This window comes from Oncorhynchus gorbuscha, linkage group LG02, assembly GCF_021184085.1.
Source record: "Oncorhynchus gorbuscha isolate QuinsamMale2020 ecotype Even-year linkage group LG02, OgorEven_v1.0, whole genome shotgun sequence".
NCBI classification, from domain to species: Eukaryota; Metazoa; Chordata; class Actinopteri; order Salmoniformes; family Salmonidae; genus Oncorhynchus; species Oncorhynchus gorbuscha.
This window is the reverse complement of record NC_060174.1, coordinates 84,631,444-84,648,511: the sequence shown is the minus strand read 5'-3', so window position 1 is coordinate 84,648,511 and position 17,068 is coordinate 84,631,444. Positions and strand designations below refer to the sequence as shown.

The 17,068-nt window shown below is 42.6% G+C and overlaps 2 protein-coding genes across 3 annotated transcripts; both read left to right on the top strand.

Annotated features, from left to right (window-relative positions):
- The first annotated feature begins 429 nt into the window (after positions 1-429).
- Positions 430-5,433, top strand: prr11 (proline rich 11). Of its 2 annotated transcripts, none has more exons than XM_046297530.1 (10): positions 430-585; positions 1,420-1,538; positions 1,759-1,873; positions 2,974-3,096; positions 3,179-3,418; positions 3,517-3,615; positions 3,793-3,911; positions 4,188-4,247; positions 4,365-4,461; positions 4,575-5,433. In XM_046297530.1, the coding sequence occupies exons 1-10, from the start codon at positions 571-573 to the stop codon at positions 4,641-4,643; spliced, it is 1,056 nt and encodes a 351-aa protein (XP_046153486.1). In that variant the 5' UTR covers positions 430-570; the 3' UTR covers positions 4,644-5,433. The 2 variants fall into 2 exon arrangements, with proteins under 2 accessions (XP_046153486.1, XP_046153493.1); XM_046297537.1 differs by lacking the exon at positions 430-585 and adding an exon at positions 1,192-1,339.
- A 212-nt stretch (positions 5,434-5,645) lies between these two features.
- Positions 5,646-14,373, top strand: LOC124011662 (protein SMG8-like). Its single transcript, XM_046325128.1, is given in 5 exon segments — positions 5,646-7,202; positions 7,379-7,524; positions 12,665-13,273; positions 13,276-13,563; positions 13,873-14,373. Coding segments are annotated over 5 exon segments (2,778 nt in total). The 5' UTR covers positions 5,646-5,683; the 3' UTR covers positions 14,089-14,373.
- Positions 14,374-17,068: the final 2,695 nt, after the last annotated feature.

The following is a 17,068-nucleotide window of genomic DNA, read 5'->3' as shown; positions in this document are numbered from 1 at the left end:
GATATGGTAGAGCACCCTAGATAGCTAGCTTACCTAATTAACCTAATGTCAGTCTCTGCCATTGACTGTGACGTTAGGTCTCTGCTAACAACACACATACTTGGCTCTCATTCACTGATAATGCTAGTAAAGAAAATGCAGGCAGTTAACGTTACAGGTTAGGGCAGAAACTTACCTGGTTAGGGTGAAAATGACAAAACGACTTTTCCCGCTCAAGTTAACGAACCAAGGGCACTTAGCTAGTTAGCTACAACATTTCTAATACATTTCTGAACTAACCACACAAAATGTAGAGAAAATTACACAGGTTTGTTTAGGTTTTGTTGCTAGGTAACACAATAACGTGCATTGCGTTTGGCTGGATAGTAGTCATTTGTGATTGGTCATTCTATCTACTTCTGTATTCAGTAGCCTATCCACGTAAGTCTTCATCCAGCTGTGTGCAATACGTTTCTTGATTTGTTGAAGCGACTAGTTGTACATTTTGAAAATCCTTGTTGAGCAAAGCAAACATTGTACAAATATCCGTTTAAAAAAAAATCCTCTAGCTAGTTTGAATACTTTTTTCTTATGGCTGGATCATGGGTATGTAACGTCAGTTATAAGTTTCACTAACTTGCATGAATAGGTTAAAAAACAGAGAAAGCTGAACAAAACTAGCGCCACGAATACAGATGTGTGTTAACGTCTATGGTCGGCCGGTGTTAGGTAGCTAGCATGCTGTGTTGCAAAAGCGTTGCTGGCAGGCAAAACCTATCTTGTTCGTGTATTCGCTTGGCTATTGAAGCAGTAACGTTTTGCGTTGGCAATTTATATACATTCTTTAAAACAGTTTGTAGACCGTAGCTAGCTAGGTATGAAAAGCAGGAAGTCCAGCCTGTTTGTTGTTACGTTAATTGTCATTTAGCTAGCTACAATGACAATGGTAATCAAGATATTAAATGATTGGACCTAGGCCAGGGGTGTTAAATTAATTTTGCCCGGGGGCCGCATTCGGTTTTCAACGAAAATTGGTCCTTTTTCCTCACCCCCAACATTTGCAACAAAAAAAATGTCGTCTTCCGATGCTCCCTGACTGTCTAGCTTTCATTTTGGTGATTTTGTAATTTTATAGTCTACACAGTTGCGATTTGGTTTTAGTCATTTGAAGGTATATTCACCACCCCCCTTTAGTTATTATTATAACCCCCACCCCCTTTCATTTTTATTTTTTTATTTTAATTATTTATGTTTTACTCAACCCAACTCAGCCCATACCACTGACCTATGCTATGGGCTGCCAATAGAAAACATGGCTGGCTAATTTGTCAAATTGGACATTGCCCAATTACCATTACTGGTGTGTAAATAACTAACTTGTCTATTAACCCATACATATTTTGAAATGTAACTGAATCTGACTCTTCACTGTGCATTTAGGGACCTAGCAAAGCCTTCCTGCAACGCAGGAAGAAGAGGGCCAGCAGCAGACGCTGGGCTGTTATGAGTAAAAGGCTTCAAGAAACACCTAAGCCCATCGTCACACCTGTAATCACACAGTGAGTCAATCTATGGCCGTCATCACTGCAACATTTTAGTTCATACAGTAGAGTTGTTGTTGACTTGCAACCCTTATTAGTCTAGACTACTGACAGTTGTCCTTCTATTGTTGCCTACAATGTCAACATGAATCCATGGATGGCTGAATGATCGTGCACAGGAGGAGGACAACGCTTTCCTCAACTCTCTTAACACTTATCATTCTGTGTGTATTTTTAGACTTGGAAATTGTGACCCAATCACCCAAACCAGTCCAGTTCCTTTGCTAGGTGTCAGAGGGTTGCTGCTGGCTTTTGGCAGGCTATGCCAAATCTGGAGGAACTGCCTGAGCCAGGTAGGTTTCTACAGCATGGCTGTTTGTAACAGGGCTGTTTTGGTAGAGGGAAATGTTATGTTAGATTTCATTCCCAAGCACTTACCTATATGATTCACTCTATATGTCAGTGACACTAACCACATTTCCATCCACAGTTTTAATGCGAGTAAAGTCATACTGTGTAAAAAAAATAAACAACAACAGCTGTGATGGAAACAGGAAATTGTGGTAAAATTGTATATATCCCGCTCAATAATTTGTTCGTTCGACATGGTGGGATCTTCAGTGTTTGTAAAATTAATTATGTGAGAAATTGCGGCGGAAGAGTTTTTTTATGCACATCATATCACGACTCCAAGTTAGTCAACTTTGAGTCACGTGATGATATGGTATGTGATCCTCCCACTATGACTTGGGGAAACTATGCAGTTTATTAGGCTATAGATTAGATAATTTATGATGAACTTCACAGGGTGGTGAAAGTGCACAGTGATCTTGATTCTCCTTTCCAATAAATATCGAGGATATTATTATTATTATATTATCTTTTTCTGGTGACATGATGATCGATGCTTGACTGCTGTTTGACAAATAAAAATATATTCTTACTCTTATCCATAATAATCTCATCATACCCGCACAGCCTAACTGCACTGTATCTGTGAGCTGTTGGCTAGAGCGCACATGCCAAGACCAGAGTAAGCACATTTGCTATTTAACACAACTATCTGTAGAGTTGAAAATGCAAAGGAAACGCATTGAACTTTCGATTTCTATTCGGTACATGAAATCGTAAGTGAAACAGTTATTTTTGTGGGCATTGTGTCATCACTCACTGATTTTTATCCACAAAGTCAGTTTGGTGGAGAAACTACACTGCTGGGAAAATGCACATATTTTCTTTATGCAGATTTTAGAATATTTGCATGAAAATCTGTTACCAATAAAAATGGAGGAATTCAGATATTACGTCATTGTAACGGAGAGAAATGTACGGCGAACTTAGCAAACAAGTCATTTATGTTGAGTACATGGGGGCTGCCCTCTTTATGCACCTTCGCCATTGGATGGAAACCTTGCTACAGAACCAATTTCTACTTCCATCTATCTATTTGCAGTCATTTTCTGGATTCTTGAAAACATTTTTCTTCTGGCGGGGGTATGCCAAACAATTAGAGACCCTACAGAATCAAATGGCTGAGCTGCAGAGGGAGATGGATGCCTTGCATTCTGCTCTTCAGGTGAGACACCAACAATTACACTCAACTGAATGTACCTTATGATGTGACAAACAGCCACATGTCACTAAAGCCTGTCTTTCAGAAGGGGAGTAGCACTGCATGCCACTGCCATGGGACTGTGGCTGGTGGTTTAGTCCGTCCAATGTTCCCTACTCCTCCCCCTCTTCCGTTGGGCTGTGGGTCCAGTGTAGACCCTCTCCCTGCTCTCACACCACCAGTCCCAGCTCCACCACCACCTCCACCACCACCTCCTCCTCCCCCATCTACCACTTTTCTGCAACCCTACGTCCCTAAAAAAAGAGTGGCCTCCAATGCTCAACAGGTAAGAACTTAACTCACCGTTCATTATTTTTAATTTGGTGGTCGTAGATCGATTTCAGTCTCATATCTCCTATGATGTGACCTCTGTCTGTCATGTAGAGCTCCAAGGAGAAGCAGGACATACTGGTGGCTGTGACCCTCAGGGATTTACAGACTGTTAAACTGAGAAAGGTCATTGTCAGCAGTGTAAAATCAAAGGTAAGCAAGGCATATCCTTAGCCTACTCAAAGTAATGAGCGCTTCCACCTGTCCAAAATGTAAGAGCCACAGGACACTCTCACATAGCATGCAGTATTGTGCCTGCTTCTCTTGCATTTCCAGCATAAACGTGTGCAACAAGGCCAATGTATTACAATGGGTCTGTCTCTATTTCAGAGGACTCCAGAGAAAATACGTGCCCCTCTGGTCACTGTGGCAGACCTGCAGAATGTCCGTCTGAAACGATCCCACTGCCAACTGCTCCCTAAGCTTTCCAAATGCCTTAGCGCTGGCAGGTAAACCTATCCCCTATTTCTTCATCTGCTGCCATTGTTTTGTGACCAGAAGATTATCAGTGTTCTCCATCATGGTCCTGGGGATCCACCACATGTTGTGCAGGCTTTTGTTCAAGGCCAATACTGATAATAATTTGAATCATGTTTATCAGGCCTGGAACAAATGCCTGCCCACCTGGATGAAAATTAAAATAATCGCTTTTGAAATAATTGTTTTCTTTCTTGGATTTGTGTTGTCCTACTGTGGAAATGATCAAATGTTATTTCCCACTCTAGAACACCTTCTAAAAACCCCATGGGTCTGCGTACACAGCTGAAGAGAGTTCAAATCAATAGGTAATGTTTTTCAACACTCAAGTGCTTTATTCTGGGGTTCTTGTGTTACCCGAAAACAGGAAGTCAAAGGACTAATCAAGTGAGAGCTCAGTCTGACTTTTTCTCTCTATTCTTTAGGAGTCCTGGTGGTACTCCTCTGTTTGACAAGGAGAATATGGAGGCAGGCACTGGCCTCACCCCCATCATGACTCAGGCTCTGCAACGCAAGTTCCAGGTAGGTCACTCACTCTACTCGGAGCACCACAACTTTAGAGCCCATGTGCATGAATGTATGGTTATAAAGGTGTATCCCCTTTTTCACTACTTTTGTTTTATTTATTCCCTCAGAGTGCCTTACCACGAGGACCGTCTCCAAAGGCAAATCATTGCAATGGAAGCTTTGATAATCAAAACTGAGACATTTGTTGATAAATACACAATGTCGATCCAGACGAGTTGAAATGTAACAGTGAAAAGCAGCTGCTCTGTTGTATGCGGATGGTATGCAAGCTATGGATGTAACTATTGGCGCAATGCACATTTACGAGCGCATTCTGCTTTCCACTGCTGAATGGGTTACTCCTTTCCTTTGTTGGATGGGTTACATAATGCTTTCCATTGCTGAATGGTTTATTAAGTGCTAGGGAGATTGAGGATGAGAAGAGGAAACACTGTTTTGTCTTGAACCACTTTTAAAATGAACATAAATTCTGAAAGCAAGCATTTTCTGTGAAAGCTGCTTTTACAGAACAGTCCTGTTAATTCATTGAATGACAGATGAGGACTTGCCTTGACTGCCCCTCTGTATCAGGCATAGGATTGGTTAATCCCAACACTGCCTTAAAGCCTCATGCTTCTTGGAACAGTGATATTAAGTGAGCCATACTGAGATTTAAAAGGCAGTAGTTGAGATACTCTGTACATGTTGAGGAAACACAATCTGTGACGAGTTACTTGAACTGAGTGAGATGCATCACATGTTTTTAATGTGGGTTCAGTTAGTAGTCATTTTTATGAGGAAGTAAATGTATCTGAGGGACTTTGTTTGGAAATTGCACATTGACTAGGGACCCAATATGTTTGTGAGCTATGAGCTATTGTGTTTTGATCTTTGTTTATATAGCTTTTTTCTAAAATCTTATATTGCATGTTATTTTTAATTTGCTACTGTAACCAAATAAAATCTGTTACATTTTTAAAGTTTTTATTTAAGAATGTATTTTTACCAATATTGTGCTTATAAGAATACAATTACATTTGTGAATTCCTAGACATGTTTTAAGTGTTATTATAAAACAATTTTTTACACAATTTCGGTATCCATAAAAGACCATACCTGTTTTGGTTGCGGGAACACAACTGTCCCTTGTTTCTACACGGAACATTTTACTTGTGTCCACGGAAAGTGGCATTGTGCGCATATATATATCTTCCCCACATTGATTTGGCCGGAAGAAATGGCGTTGCCCATGAGTTTGGGAGTGCTTCTAGAATCAGAAGTAATAGAGGATCCATTGTACAAAGATGACGGTCTCTGTGTACTTGGTTTATTCGGTAAGACTGCGATGCAACCCGGATCGCCAAAAGAGTTTCTAATCAACACGCTCGCGGACAAGCACATCTATGATCTCTTCCGACTGGATGAGACCGACAATCAGAACAGTGGAGGCTTGATTCAGGCATACTACAGCCAAGAAAACCGCGTATTGTATCTGGTGCTTACTTCAGTTTGTGACAACCGACAGCTTTTGCGGGCGTGTGAATCTTTGAGTGCGGGCATCGGACACTCCGATGCGCATGAATCGTGGAAAGGGGCGGATAAACAGCATTGTTTAGCATTGCTCTATCTCTTCTCCTTGTGCCATGTCCTGCTACTGGTCCATCCTACATGCTGCTTTGATGTCACCTATGACAGATTGTTCCGTGCTGTGGATGCACTTCGTCAGAAAACTCTGCCACTACTACGTGCTGCCATTAAGGATTCCAACATATCCAAAGAATGGAAGGTGAACTGCCGCCCCTGTCCCCCACGCCTCCTATTTGTATTCCAGATGAATGGATCCCTGAAAAGCTGTGGTGGAAATGGTTCAGATCCTTCTGTGGGAAATGCTGACAAGCCCAAGAAACACTCTCCACGAAGACGTCTACAGCATGCATTGGAGGACCAGATATATCGCATTTTCCGGAAAAGTCGGGTCCTCACCAACCAGAGCAGTAATTGCTTGTTCACTGTCCCTGCGAACCAGGCGTTTGTGTATGTGGTGCCAGGGCCAGAGGAGGACCCAGTGGCAGCCGTGCTGGGGCAGCTGCGCTTCAACTGCGCCCTGCGAGAAAATGACACCAACACCTCAGTATCTGGACCCAGGCGCTATCAACAAATGCGTCACTCTGCTAGACATCCATCCTTCAATGTAGAAAGCAGCAGCCTCTCAGGGGGGCAACTAGTGGACTGTAGTCTGAAGGAGTTCCTTTGGCAGCATGTTGAGCTGGTGTTGACCAAGAAAGGCTTTGACGACAGCGTCGGTCGCAATCCACAGCCTTCCCATTTTGAGCTTCCAACTTACTCCAAGTGGGCCCAAGTTGCCTACAGGCTGCATCAGGTTATGATAGCAAACACCGATGAGGAAAGTGCTGAGCTATCCGTAAAAGTGCAGAGTCAGCTTAAAGTGTTGGAGGGTTTCCTGGACACGGATGCCAAGTTCTCTGAGAACCGCTGTCAGAAAGCCCTGCCGCTGGCACATAGCACCTACCAGTCCAACCTTCCCCATAACTATACCACCACGGTGCACAAAAACCAACTGACACAAGCACTTCGGGTCTATAGTCAGCATGCACGTGGCGTAGCTTTTCAGCGCTATGCCTTGCAGTTGCATGAGGACTGCTACAAGTTCTGGAGTAATGGGCATCAGCTATGTGAAGAGCGCAGTCTGACGGACCAACACTGTGTGCACAAGTTTCACCTGCTGCCTCGGCCAGGTAAAGCCTCAATCACTACCATACAGAAAATGAGAAATTATAGTAATTTCCATATTTAAAACACATGGGTATCATAACAGGTATCAACATAGTTGGTAATCGGTGTATCTCAGAATATCAATTTTGAACTATATTGTTATGGCTAACAACTGTCTTCTATGTTACTGTATCTGCAGGCGAGAAGCCAGAGATGGACCACAACCCGCCCATCCTCAACCACAACAGCAGGGGGCGTTCCACTGGCTCGTGTAACTGTGGCCGGAAGCAAGCCCCTCGTGAGGACCCCTTTGCCATCCAAGCTGCCAACTATGACTTCTACCAAGTTAGTATCCATCATTGTTTATGCAGAACTTTGTTCTAAAGCAGTATCCACACCCATTGGATTTGGTGAACATAATAAAGTGGCCATATACAGAAAAGCCAAAGGCTGGGCCTAAAATGGTGTCAGATCATATAACACATTTAGTAGTGATTCATATGTTTAAAAAAAGTTGGTCTGATGTGTGTAACGTGGAGCATCCAGACACTGCACTTGATGCATTTATGACATTGTTTCTTCCAGTTATTGATAAGCCTGGCCCTATTAAGAAACTGACTGTTAGAATTGATGAGGAATTGGAAAACTATGTTTGAGAGCGATTAAGCAAAAGGAGTGGCTAAGTCTAGCTGCACATCTGATTGGCAAACTTACTGTAAATTGAGAAATTGTGACTGAACAAAAAGAACTACAAAACGAAGACAAATAATATAAAGTATGATGGAAAAAAGCTTTTGGAGTACATTAAATTAAATTACGGACAGAAAGACATTCAACTCCACATTTTATTGAAACAGAAGGCTCAGTCATCACAAAACCTTTTGATATTGGCAATTATTTTAATGACTCATTGCCAAAGTGGGCAAACTCGGGCATGAAATGCCAACAACAAACTGTGAGACATCATATTCATGCATAAAATACCTAATATTTAAAGGAAAGCATTGTAATTTTGAATTCTGTAAATATAGTGTGGGAGAGGTGGGGAAAGTATTGTTGTCCATCAGTAATGAGAAACCACTTGGTATTGACATTTTAGATGGAAAGCTACTGACAATGTTGGGACTATATTGTCACTCCTGTTTAACTTGAATCTGAGCCCCTGAAAGGAGCTTTGTCCTTGGTCCTGGATGGAAGAAAAAGTCTGGACATTGGACATACAGTGCATTAGGAAAGTATTCAGACCCCTTCCCGTTTTCCACGGTTTGTTATGTTACAGCCCTATTCTAAAATGGATCAATTATTTTTTTCCTCTCAACAATCTACACACAAATACCCCATGATGACAAAGTGAAAACAGGTTTTTAGAAATTTCGGCAAATGTATAAAAAACCACCACAAGTATTCAGACCCTTTGCTATGAGACTCGAAATTGAGCTCGGGTGCATCCTATTTCCATTGATCATCCTTGATGTTTTTACAACATGATTGCAGTCCATCTGTGGTAAATTACATTTATTGGACATTATTTGGAAAGGCTGTCTATATAAGGTCTCACAGTTGGCAGTGCATATCAGAGCAAAAACCAAGCCATGAGGTCGAAGGAATTGTCCGTAGACCTGCAAGACAGGTTTGTCAAGGCACATATCTTGGGAAGGGTATCAAAACATTTCTGCAGCATTGAAGGTCCCCAAGAACACAGTGGCCTTTATCATTCTTAAATGGAAGAAGTTTGGAACCACCAAGATTCTTCCTAGAGCAGGCCGCCCGGCCAAACTGAGCAATCTGAGGACATTGGTCAGGGAGGTGACCAAGAACCCGATGGTCACTCTGACAGAGCTCCAGAGTTCCTCTGTGGAGATGGGAGAACCTTCCAGAAGGACAACCATCTTTGCAGCACTACACCAATTAGGCCTTTATGGTAGCGTGGCCAGACGGAAACCACTCCTCAGTAAAAGGCACATGACAGCCCACTTTGAGTTTGCCAAAGGGCAGCAAAAGGAATCAGACCATGAGAAAGAAGATTCTCTGGTCTGATGAAACCAAGATTCTTGGTCACCTTCTTCCCCGATTGCTCAGTTTGGCCGGACAGCCAGCTCTAGGAAGAGTTTGGGTGGTTCCAAACTTCTTGGACCTTCAATGCTGCAGAATTTGTTGGTACCCTTCCCCAGATCTGTGCCTGGACACAATCCTGTCTCGGAGCTCTACGGACAATTCGTTAAACCTCATGGCTTGGTTTTTGCCTTGACATGCACTGTCACCTGGAGACAGGTGAGTGCCTTTCCAAATCATGTCCAATCAATTGAATTTACCACCGGTGGACTCCAAGTTGTAGAAACATCTCAAGGATGATCAATGGACACATGATTCAGCTCAATTTCGAGTCTCATAACAAAGGGTCTGAATACTTATGTAAATAAGGTATTTCTGTTTTTTATATTTAATATATTTGCAACAAAAAAAATAAGTTTGCTTTGTCATTATGGGGTGTTGTGTGTAGATTGAGGGTGGCAGAAATATATATGATCATATATAACGTAACAAAATGTGGAAAAGGTGAAGGGGTCTGAATACTTTCTGAATGCACCGTATGTGTATGTACTGTTGTGTCAGCAATGTGTGTAACTGTTTTATTATTTTAAATGTGTGTAGTTCAGTCCTTGAGCTGTTCTTGTCTATTGCTGTTCTGTATTATGTCGTGTTTTGTGCTTCAGAATACTAAAGTACTATATCCACCAACAGATCTCTGCAGACAGCCCGGTCTCATAGACTAGACGTAACATACTAAATATAAGACCGGGACTCTCAAATTAGTATGATATGTTACATTTGATATGGTTACATGAGCCAGATGGTTTTTGTTGTTTTTTTTCTCCCCAATTTTGTGGTATCCAATTGGTAGACGTCTTGTATCATCGCTGCAACTCCCATATGGGCTCGCGCGAGGTGAAGGTCGAGAGCCATGCGTCCTCCGAAACACAACCCAACCAAGCCGCACCAATGTGTCGGAGGAAACACCGTACACCTAGCGACTTGGTCAGCGTACACAGCGCCCAGCCCACCACAGGAGTCACTACTGTGCGATGAGACTAGGATATCCCTCCTGGCTAACCTGGACGACGCTGGGCTAATTGTGCGCCTCCCGGTCGCGACAGAGCCTGGGCTCGAACCCAGAATCTCTGGTGGCACAGTGCCTTAGACCATTGCGCCACCCAGAGGCTGGTTACTTAAGGCAAAAATGAAAGTAAGGTGGTTGGTAATGGGTGTACTTTTAACGCGAATGTCTAGCAAACCAAAGGTTGTGAGTTCGAATCTCATTATACTACGCTATTATTTTAGCTAATTACCAACTTTTCAACTACTTGACACCTACTTAGCGTGTTAGCTAACCCTTAACCCTAGCCTAGCTAATGTTAGCCAGCTAGCTAACGTTAGCCACCTAGCTAGAATTCCTAACATGTTTTTCAAATTTGTAACATATTGTACATTTTGCAATTTTTTTACATATAATATTAATTGTTATTTGTATCATAAGAAATGAGCGCTGGACATCCACAAATTAGTACATACTAGAGGTTGACCGATTATGATTTTTCAACACCGATTATCGGAGGACCAAAAACTGCCAATTAATCAGCCGATTTAAAAAAAAATCATAAAGATAATAATAATAATAATAATAAATATATATATATTTTTTTTTATAATGACAATTACAACAATACTGAATGAACACTTATTTTAACTTAATATAATACATTAATAAAATCACTTTAGCCTCAAATAAATAATGAAACCTGTTCAATTTGGTTTAAATAATGCAAAAACAAAGTGTTGGAGAAGAAAGTAAAAGTGCAATATGTGCCATGTAAGAAAGCTAATGTTTAAGTTCCTTGCTCAGAACATGAGAACATATGAAAGCTGGTGGTTCCTTTTAACATGAGTCTTCAATATTCCCAGGTAACAAGTTTTAGGTTGTAGTTATTATAGGAATTATAGGACTATTTCTCTTTATATGATTTGTATTTCATATACCTTTGACTATTGGATGTTCTTATAGGCACTTCAGTATTGCCAGTGTAACAGTATAGCTTCCGTCCCTCTCCTTGCCCCTACCTGGGCTCGAACCAGGAACACATCGACAACAGCCACCCTCGAAGCAGCGTTACCCATGCAGTGCAAGGGGAACAACTACTCCAAGTCTCAGAGCGAGTGACATTTGAAACGCTATTAGCACACACCCCGCTAACTAGCTAGGCATTTCACATCACTTATACCAGCCTAATCTCGGGAGTTGATAGGCTTGAAGTCATAAACGGCTCAATGCTTGAAGCACAACGAAGAGCTGCTGTCAAAACGCACGAAAGTGCTGTTTGAATGAATGCTTACAAGCCTTCTGGTGCCTACCATTGCTCAGTCAGACTGCTCTATCAAATCATATACTTAATTATAACTTAATAACACACAGAAATACGAGCCTTAGGTCATTAATATGGTCGAATCCGGAAACTATCATCTCGAAAACAAGACGTTTATTCTTTCAGTGAAATACGGAACCGTTCAGTATTTTATCTAGCGGGTGGCATCCAGAAGTATAAATATTTCTGTCACATTACACAACCTTCAATGGTATGTCATAATTACGTAAAATTCTGGCAAATTAGTTCGCAATGAGTCCAGGCGGCCCAAACTGTTGCATATACCCTGACTTTGCGTGCAATGAACGCAGAGAAGTGACACAATTTCACCTGGCTAATATTGCCTGCTAACCTGGATTTCTTTTAGCTAAATATGCAGGTTTAGAAATATATACTAATGTGGCTTGATTTTAAGAAAGGCATTAACGTTTATGGTTAGGTACACGTTGGAGCGACGACAGTTCTTTTTCACGAATGCTCACCGCATCGATTATATGCAACGCAGGACACCCTAGATAAACTAGTAATATCATCAACCATGTGTAGTTAACTAGTGATTGTGGTTGATTTTTTTTTACAAGATAAGTTTAATTCTAGCTTGCAACTTACCTTGGCTTCTTACTGCATTCGCGTAACAGGCAGGCTCCTTGTGGAGTGCAATGAGGGGCAGGTAGTTAGAGCATTGGACTAGTTAACTGTAAGGTTGCAAGATTGAATCTCAGAGCTGACAAGATAAAAAGCTGTCGTTCTGCCCCTGAACAAGGCAGTTAACCCACTGTACCTAGGCCGTCATTGAAAATAAGAATGTGTTCTTAACTAACTTGCCTAGTTAAAGGTGTAAAAAAAAATGTTTGCCTAAATCGGCGTCCAAAAATACCATTCCGATTAATCGGTTGACCTCTAGTACATACCATACGAAACGTAACAATTCATACTAAATAGAGTGTCGCTGATTTACGTACAGAATAATACAAAATGTTCTGAGACCAGGTTGTTGAAGAGGACACCAGAATAACCCCCAACTGTACATCAGTCTTTTCACTTTATCTCACCCTGTTGCCCTGTAGATGCTTGAAGAGAAATGCTGCGGGATGCTGGAGAGGATCGACTTTCCTGTTTTCCAGCCGAGCACCCCAGATCCAGCCCCAGCCTGCGAAGAAGCACCCAGGTCCCCTGAGGTGGCAGCCCCAGTCCTGTCGTCAGGGTCAGAGCCATCAGAGGTGGAGAAGCTGAAGGAGAGTATACCAGCATCCCACACTCCTGGGGAGAGCACCAGCCTCAGCCTGGCCCTCAGCCTGGGTCAGTCCACTGACAGCCTGGGGCCCTATGGAGACGGAGTGGGAGGCGAGGGCCAGGAGAAGAGGCCCGGCCTGGTAAACCGCCAGGCCTCCACCGTGGAGTACCTCCCAGGCATGCTCCACTCAGGCTGCCCCAAAGGCCTGCTGCCCAAGTTCTCTAGCTGGTCGCTGGTCAAGCTGGGCCCCGCCAAGGCCTACAACCCCCACACTGGCCTGGAGCAGCCAGGCTTTCTGCCTGGCTCCTCCTTTCTCTTGCCCTGGGACGTAGTGATTCGCTCCCGCTCTGAAGATGAAGTGGGCCTAACTGAGCCCCTGGATGGGGGACCCTCTTCCTGGCCGGCCCCCAACAAAGCCCTAGTGGGAAAGCGGGGAGCACTGGGGGCCTTGGTAGGGGACGCAGGCGAGATGACGTGGCCCGGGCCTTCGTGGGCTTTGAGTACGAGGACAGTAGGGGTCGGCGTTTCCTTAGCTCAGGGCCTGATAAAGTGGTGAAGGTGCTGGGTCCTGGAGGGGCAAAAGAGCCGGCCACCAGGGCCCTGAACACAGACATGCCCCTGTACATCCCTTCTCCAGCCCAGGGGCGCGGCCTGAAACCCAACTATGCCCAGCTGGCGCGTCTCTACATTGTTGTACCTGACGCCCACCTGGAGATAACACTTAACCCACAGGTACACTTGCCTGGCCTTCATTTACCTGTCAACTGGTGTTTGTCACAAGTTAATTATTCTCATGTTTTCTTCATCTATAAGTAAATTCCTCACTTCTCGTGTTTTCCTGGTGACAAACACCAGTTATGCTAAACTCTCAATGCATTTAGAACTGGACTCATTTTGAGTTGTTAGTGTAGTAACAGGCTGTGTCGACTGGAGATTATTATTATTATTATTATTATTATTATTTTTTGCAAATAGTCCCTTTGTTGATTGAGATGTAATGCTTTAATGTTGACTGTAAAACACTGCCCCTTTTCTTCTTAGGTCCAACTGGGCTCTCCACCCTGTTCAGTGTTCCATCCAGAGCAGACTGAGTTGGTGCTGCCCCCTGATGGCCTGTGGGTCCTACGTTTCCCTTACTCCTACGTCACAGACCGTGGCCCATGTTACCCACCTAAAGACAATCAGCCCCTGGCCAACTACAAGGTCCTCAGAGGCATCTTGCGTGCCAACACTGTCAGCCCCCTTCCACCACAGTAACCCCCACTCATAACATTGCACCGCAAAGTGGCTCTCACTTACTTGCAAGGTTATTGTAAAAATGGCTGTTGGTTGGACCGTGACCTCTTGCCTGGTGTTGTTTTATCCCCTAACAAATTATTTTGAGTTAAATGGAATTGGGCTGGATTAGTTTATTATGAATGGCAATCTCATAAAATAAAAGTGTTGGTCTGCGCACAACTGCATTTCCACTTGGATATATTCAAATTGAAGATATTGATCTCATATCTATTGAGAAGAGAATAAATGGTATCTTATGGATGATCCTTGTCTGTTGGCTTTATTCACTGTTATTGTGCACACTCAATCCATCCAGAGGCTTATTTTGAATTTGACTCTAGTATGATCATTATTCAGACAACCATTGCTCGGCTCAGGTAGAGTAGATCATGATAAGCTATAGACCACACTATCTACCTAGAGAGTTTCTGTATTTTTCGTAGCTGTTTACATACCACGAGACTGAGGCTGGCACTAAGACAGCATTTAAAAGAGCTTTAACCAAGAAAACGCTCACCCAGAGGTGGCGCTCCTAGTATCCGGGGACTTTAATGAAGGGAAACTTAAATCCGGTTCACCAAATTTCTATCCGCATGTTAAACGTGCAACCAGAGAGAGAGAGAAATTCTAGACCACCTTTACTCCACTCTACTCTACAAAGCTCGCCCTCCATTTGGAAAATCTGACCATAACTCTATCCTCCTGATTCCTGCTTACAAGCTAAAAATTAAAGCAGGAAGCACCATTGACTCAGTCTATAAAAAAGTGGTCAGATGAAGCACATGCTAAACTACAGGACTGTTTTGCTAGCACAAACTGGAATATGTTCTGGGATTCCTCCGATGGCATTGAAGAGTACACCACATCAGTCATTGGCTTCATCAATAAGTGCACCAATGACGTCGTCCCCAAAGTGACCGTACATACATACTAGAGGCTGAAAAATCTTAAATCGGTCAACGCCGATACCAATTATTGGAAGATCAAAAAAAGCAGATACCGATTTAATCGGCTGATTATTATACATATTTGTAATAAATTGCAACAATACTGAATGAACAATGAACACTTATTTTAACTTAATAAAATAAATATAGTCTCAAATAAATAATGAAACATGTTCAATTTGGTTTAAATAATGCGAAAACAGTGTTGGAGAAGAAAGTAAAAGTGCAATATGTGCCATGTAAAAAAGTTACTGTTTAAGTTCCTGAGAACATATGAAAGCTGGTGGTTCCTTTTAACATGAGTCTTCAATATTCCCAGTTAAGAAGTTTTAGGTTGTAGTTATTATAGGACTATTTCTCGCTATACCATTTGTATTTTATATACCTTTGACTATTGGATGTTTTTAGAGGCACTTTAGTATTGCTAGCCTAATCTCGGGAGTTGATAGGCTTGAAGTCATAAACAGCATTGCTAAGAGCTGCTGTTTGAATGAATGCTTACGAGCCTCTGCTGCCTACCACCGCTCAGTCAGACTGCTCTATCAAATATCAAATCATATACTTAATTATAATAAAAACACAGAAATACGAGCCTTTGGTCATTAATATGGTCAAATCCATGAACTATAATTTCGAAAACAAAGCGTTTATTCTTTCAGTTATTTGTTCCGTATTTTATCGAAGTGGTGGCAAGTCTAAGTATGACTGTTACATTGCACAACCGTCAATGTTATGTCATAATTATATACAATTCTGGCAACTAAATTACTGTCTTTGTTAGGAATAAATGGCCTTTCAACAGTTTGCAACGAGCCAGGCGGCCCAAACTGCTGCATACAGTGGGGCAAAAAAGTATTTAGTCAGCCACCAATTGTTCAAGTTCTCCCACTTAAAAAGATGAGAGGCCTCCAGAAAATCACATTGTAGGATTTTTAACTAATTTATTTGCAAATTATGGTGGAAAATAAGTATTTGGTCACATACAAACAAGCAAGATTTCTGGCTCTCACAGACCTGTAACTTCTTCTTTAAGAGGCTCCTCTGTCCTCCACTCGTTACCTGTATTAATGGCACCTGTTTGAACTTGTTATCGGTATAAAAGACACCTGTCCACAACCTCAAACAGTCACACTCCAAACTCCACTATGGCCAAGACCAAAGAGCTGTCAAAGGACACCAGAAACAAAATTGTAGACCTGCACCAGGCTGGGAAGACTGAATCTGCAATAGGTAAGCAGCTTGTTTGAAGAAATCAACTGTGGGAGCAATTATTAGGAAATGGAAGACATACAAGACCACTGATAATCTCCCTCGATCTGGGGCTCCACGCAAGATCTCACCCCGTGGGGTCAAAATGATCACAAGAACGGTGAGCAAAAATCCCAGAACCACACGAGGGGACCTAGTGAATGACCTGCAGAGAGCTGGGACCAAAGTAACAAAGCCTACCATCAGTAACACACTACGCCGCCAGGGACTCAAATCCTGCAGTGCCAGACGTGTCCCCCTGCTTAAGCCAGTACATGTCCAGGCCCGTCTGAAATTTGCTAGAGAGCATTTGGATGATCCAGAAGAAGATTGGGAGAATGTCATATGGTCAGATGAAAACAAAATATAACTTTTTGGTAAAAACTCAACTCGTCGTGTTTGGAGGACAAAGAATGCTGAGTTGCATCCAAAGAACACCCTCATACTACTCCTTCTCTGCTCCGCGGGTGATGTGGAGGTAAACCCAGGCCCTGCATGTCCCCAGGCACCCTCATTTGTTGACTTCTGTGATCGAAAAAGCCTTGGTTTCATGCATGTCAACATCAGAAGCCTCCTCCCTAAGTTTGTTTTACTCACTGCTCTAGCACACTCTGCTAACCCTGATGTCCTTGCCGTGTCTGAATCCTGGCTCAGGAAGGCCACCAAAAATTCAGAGCTTTACATTCCCAACTAGAACATCTTCCATCATGATAGAACTGCCAAAGGGGGAGGAGTTAGCCTGCAAAGTAATGTCATACTTTCCA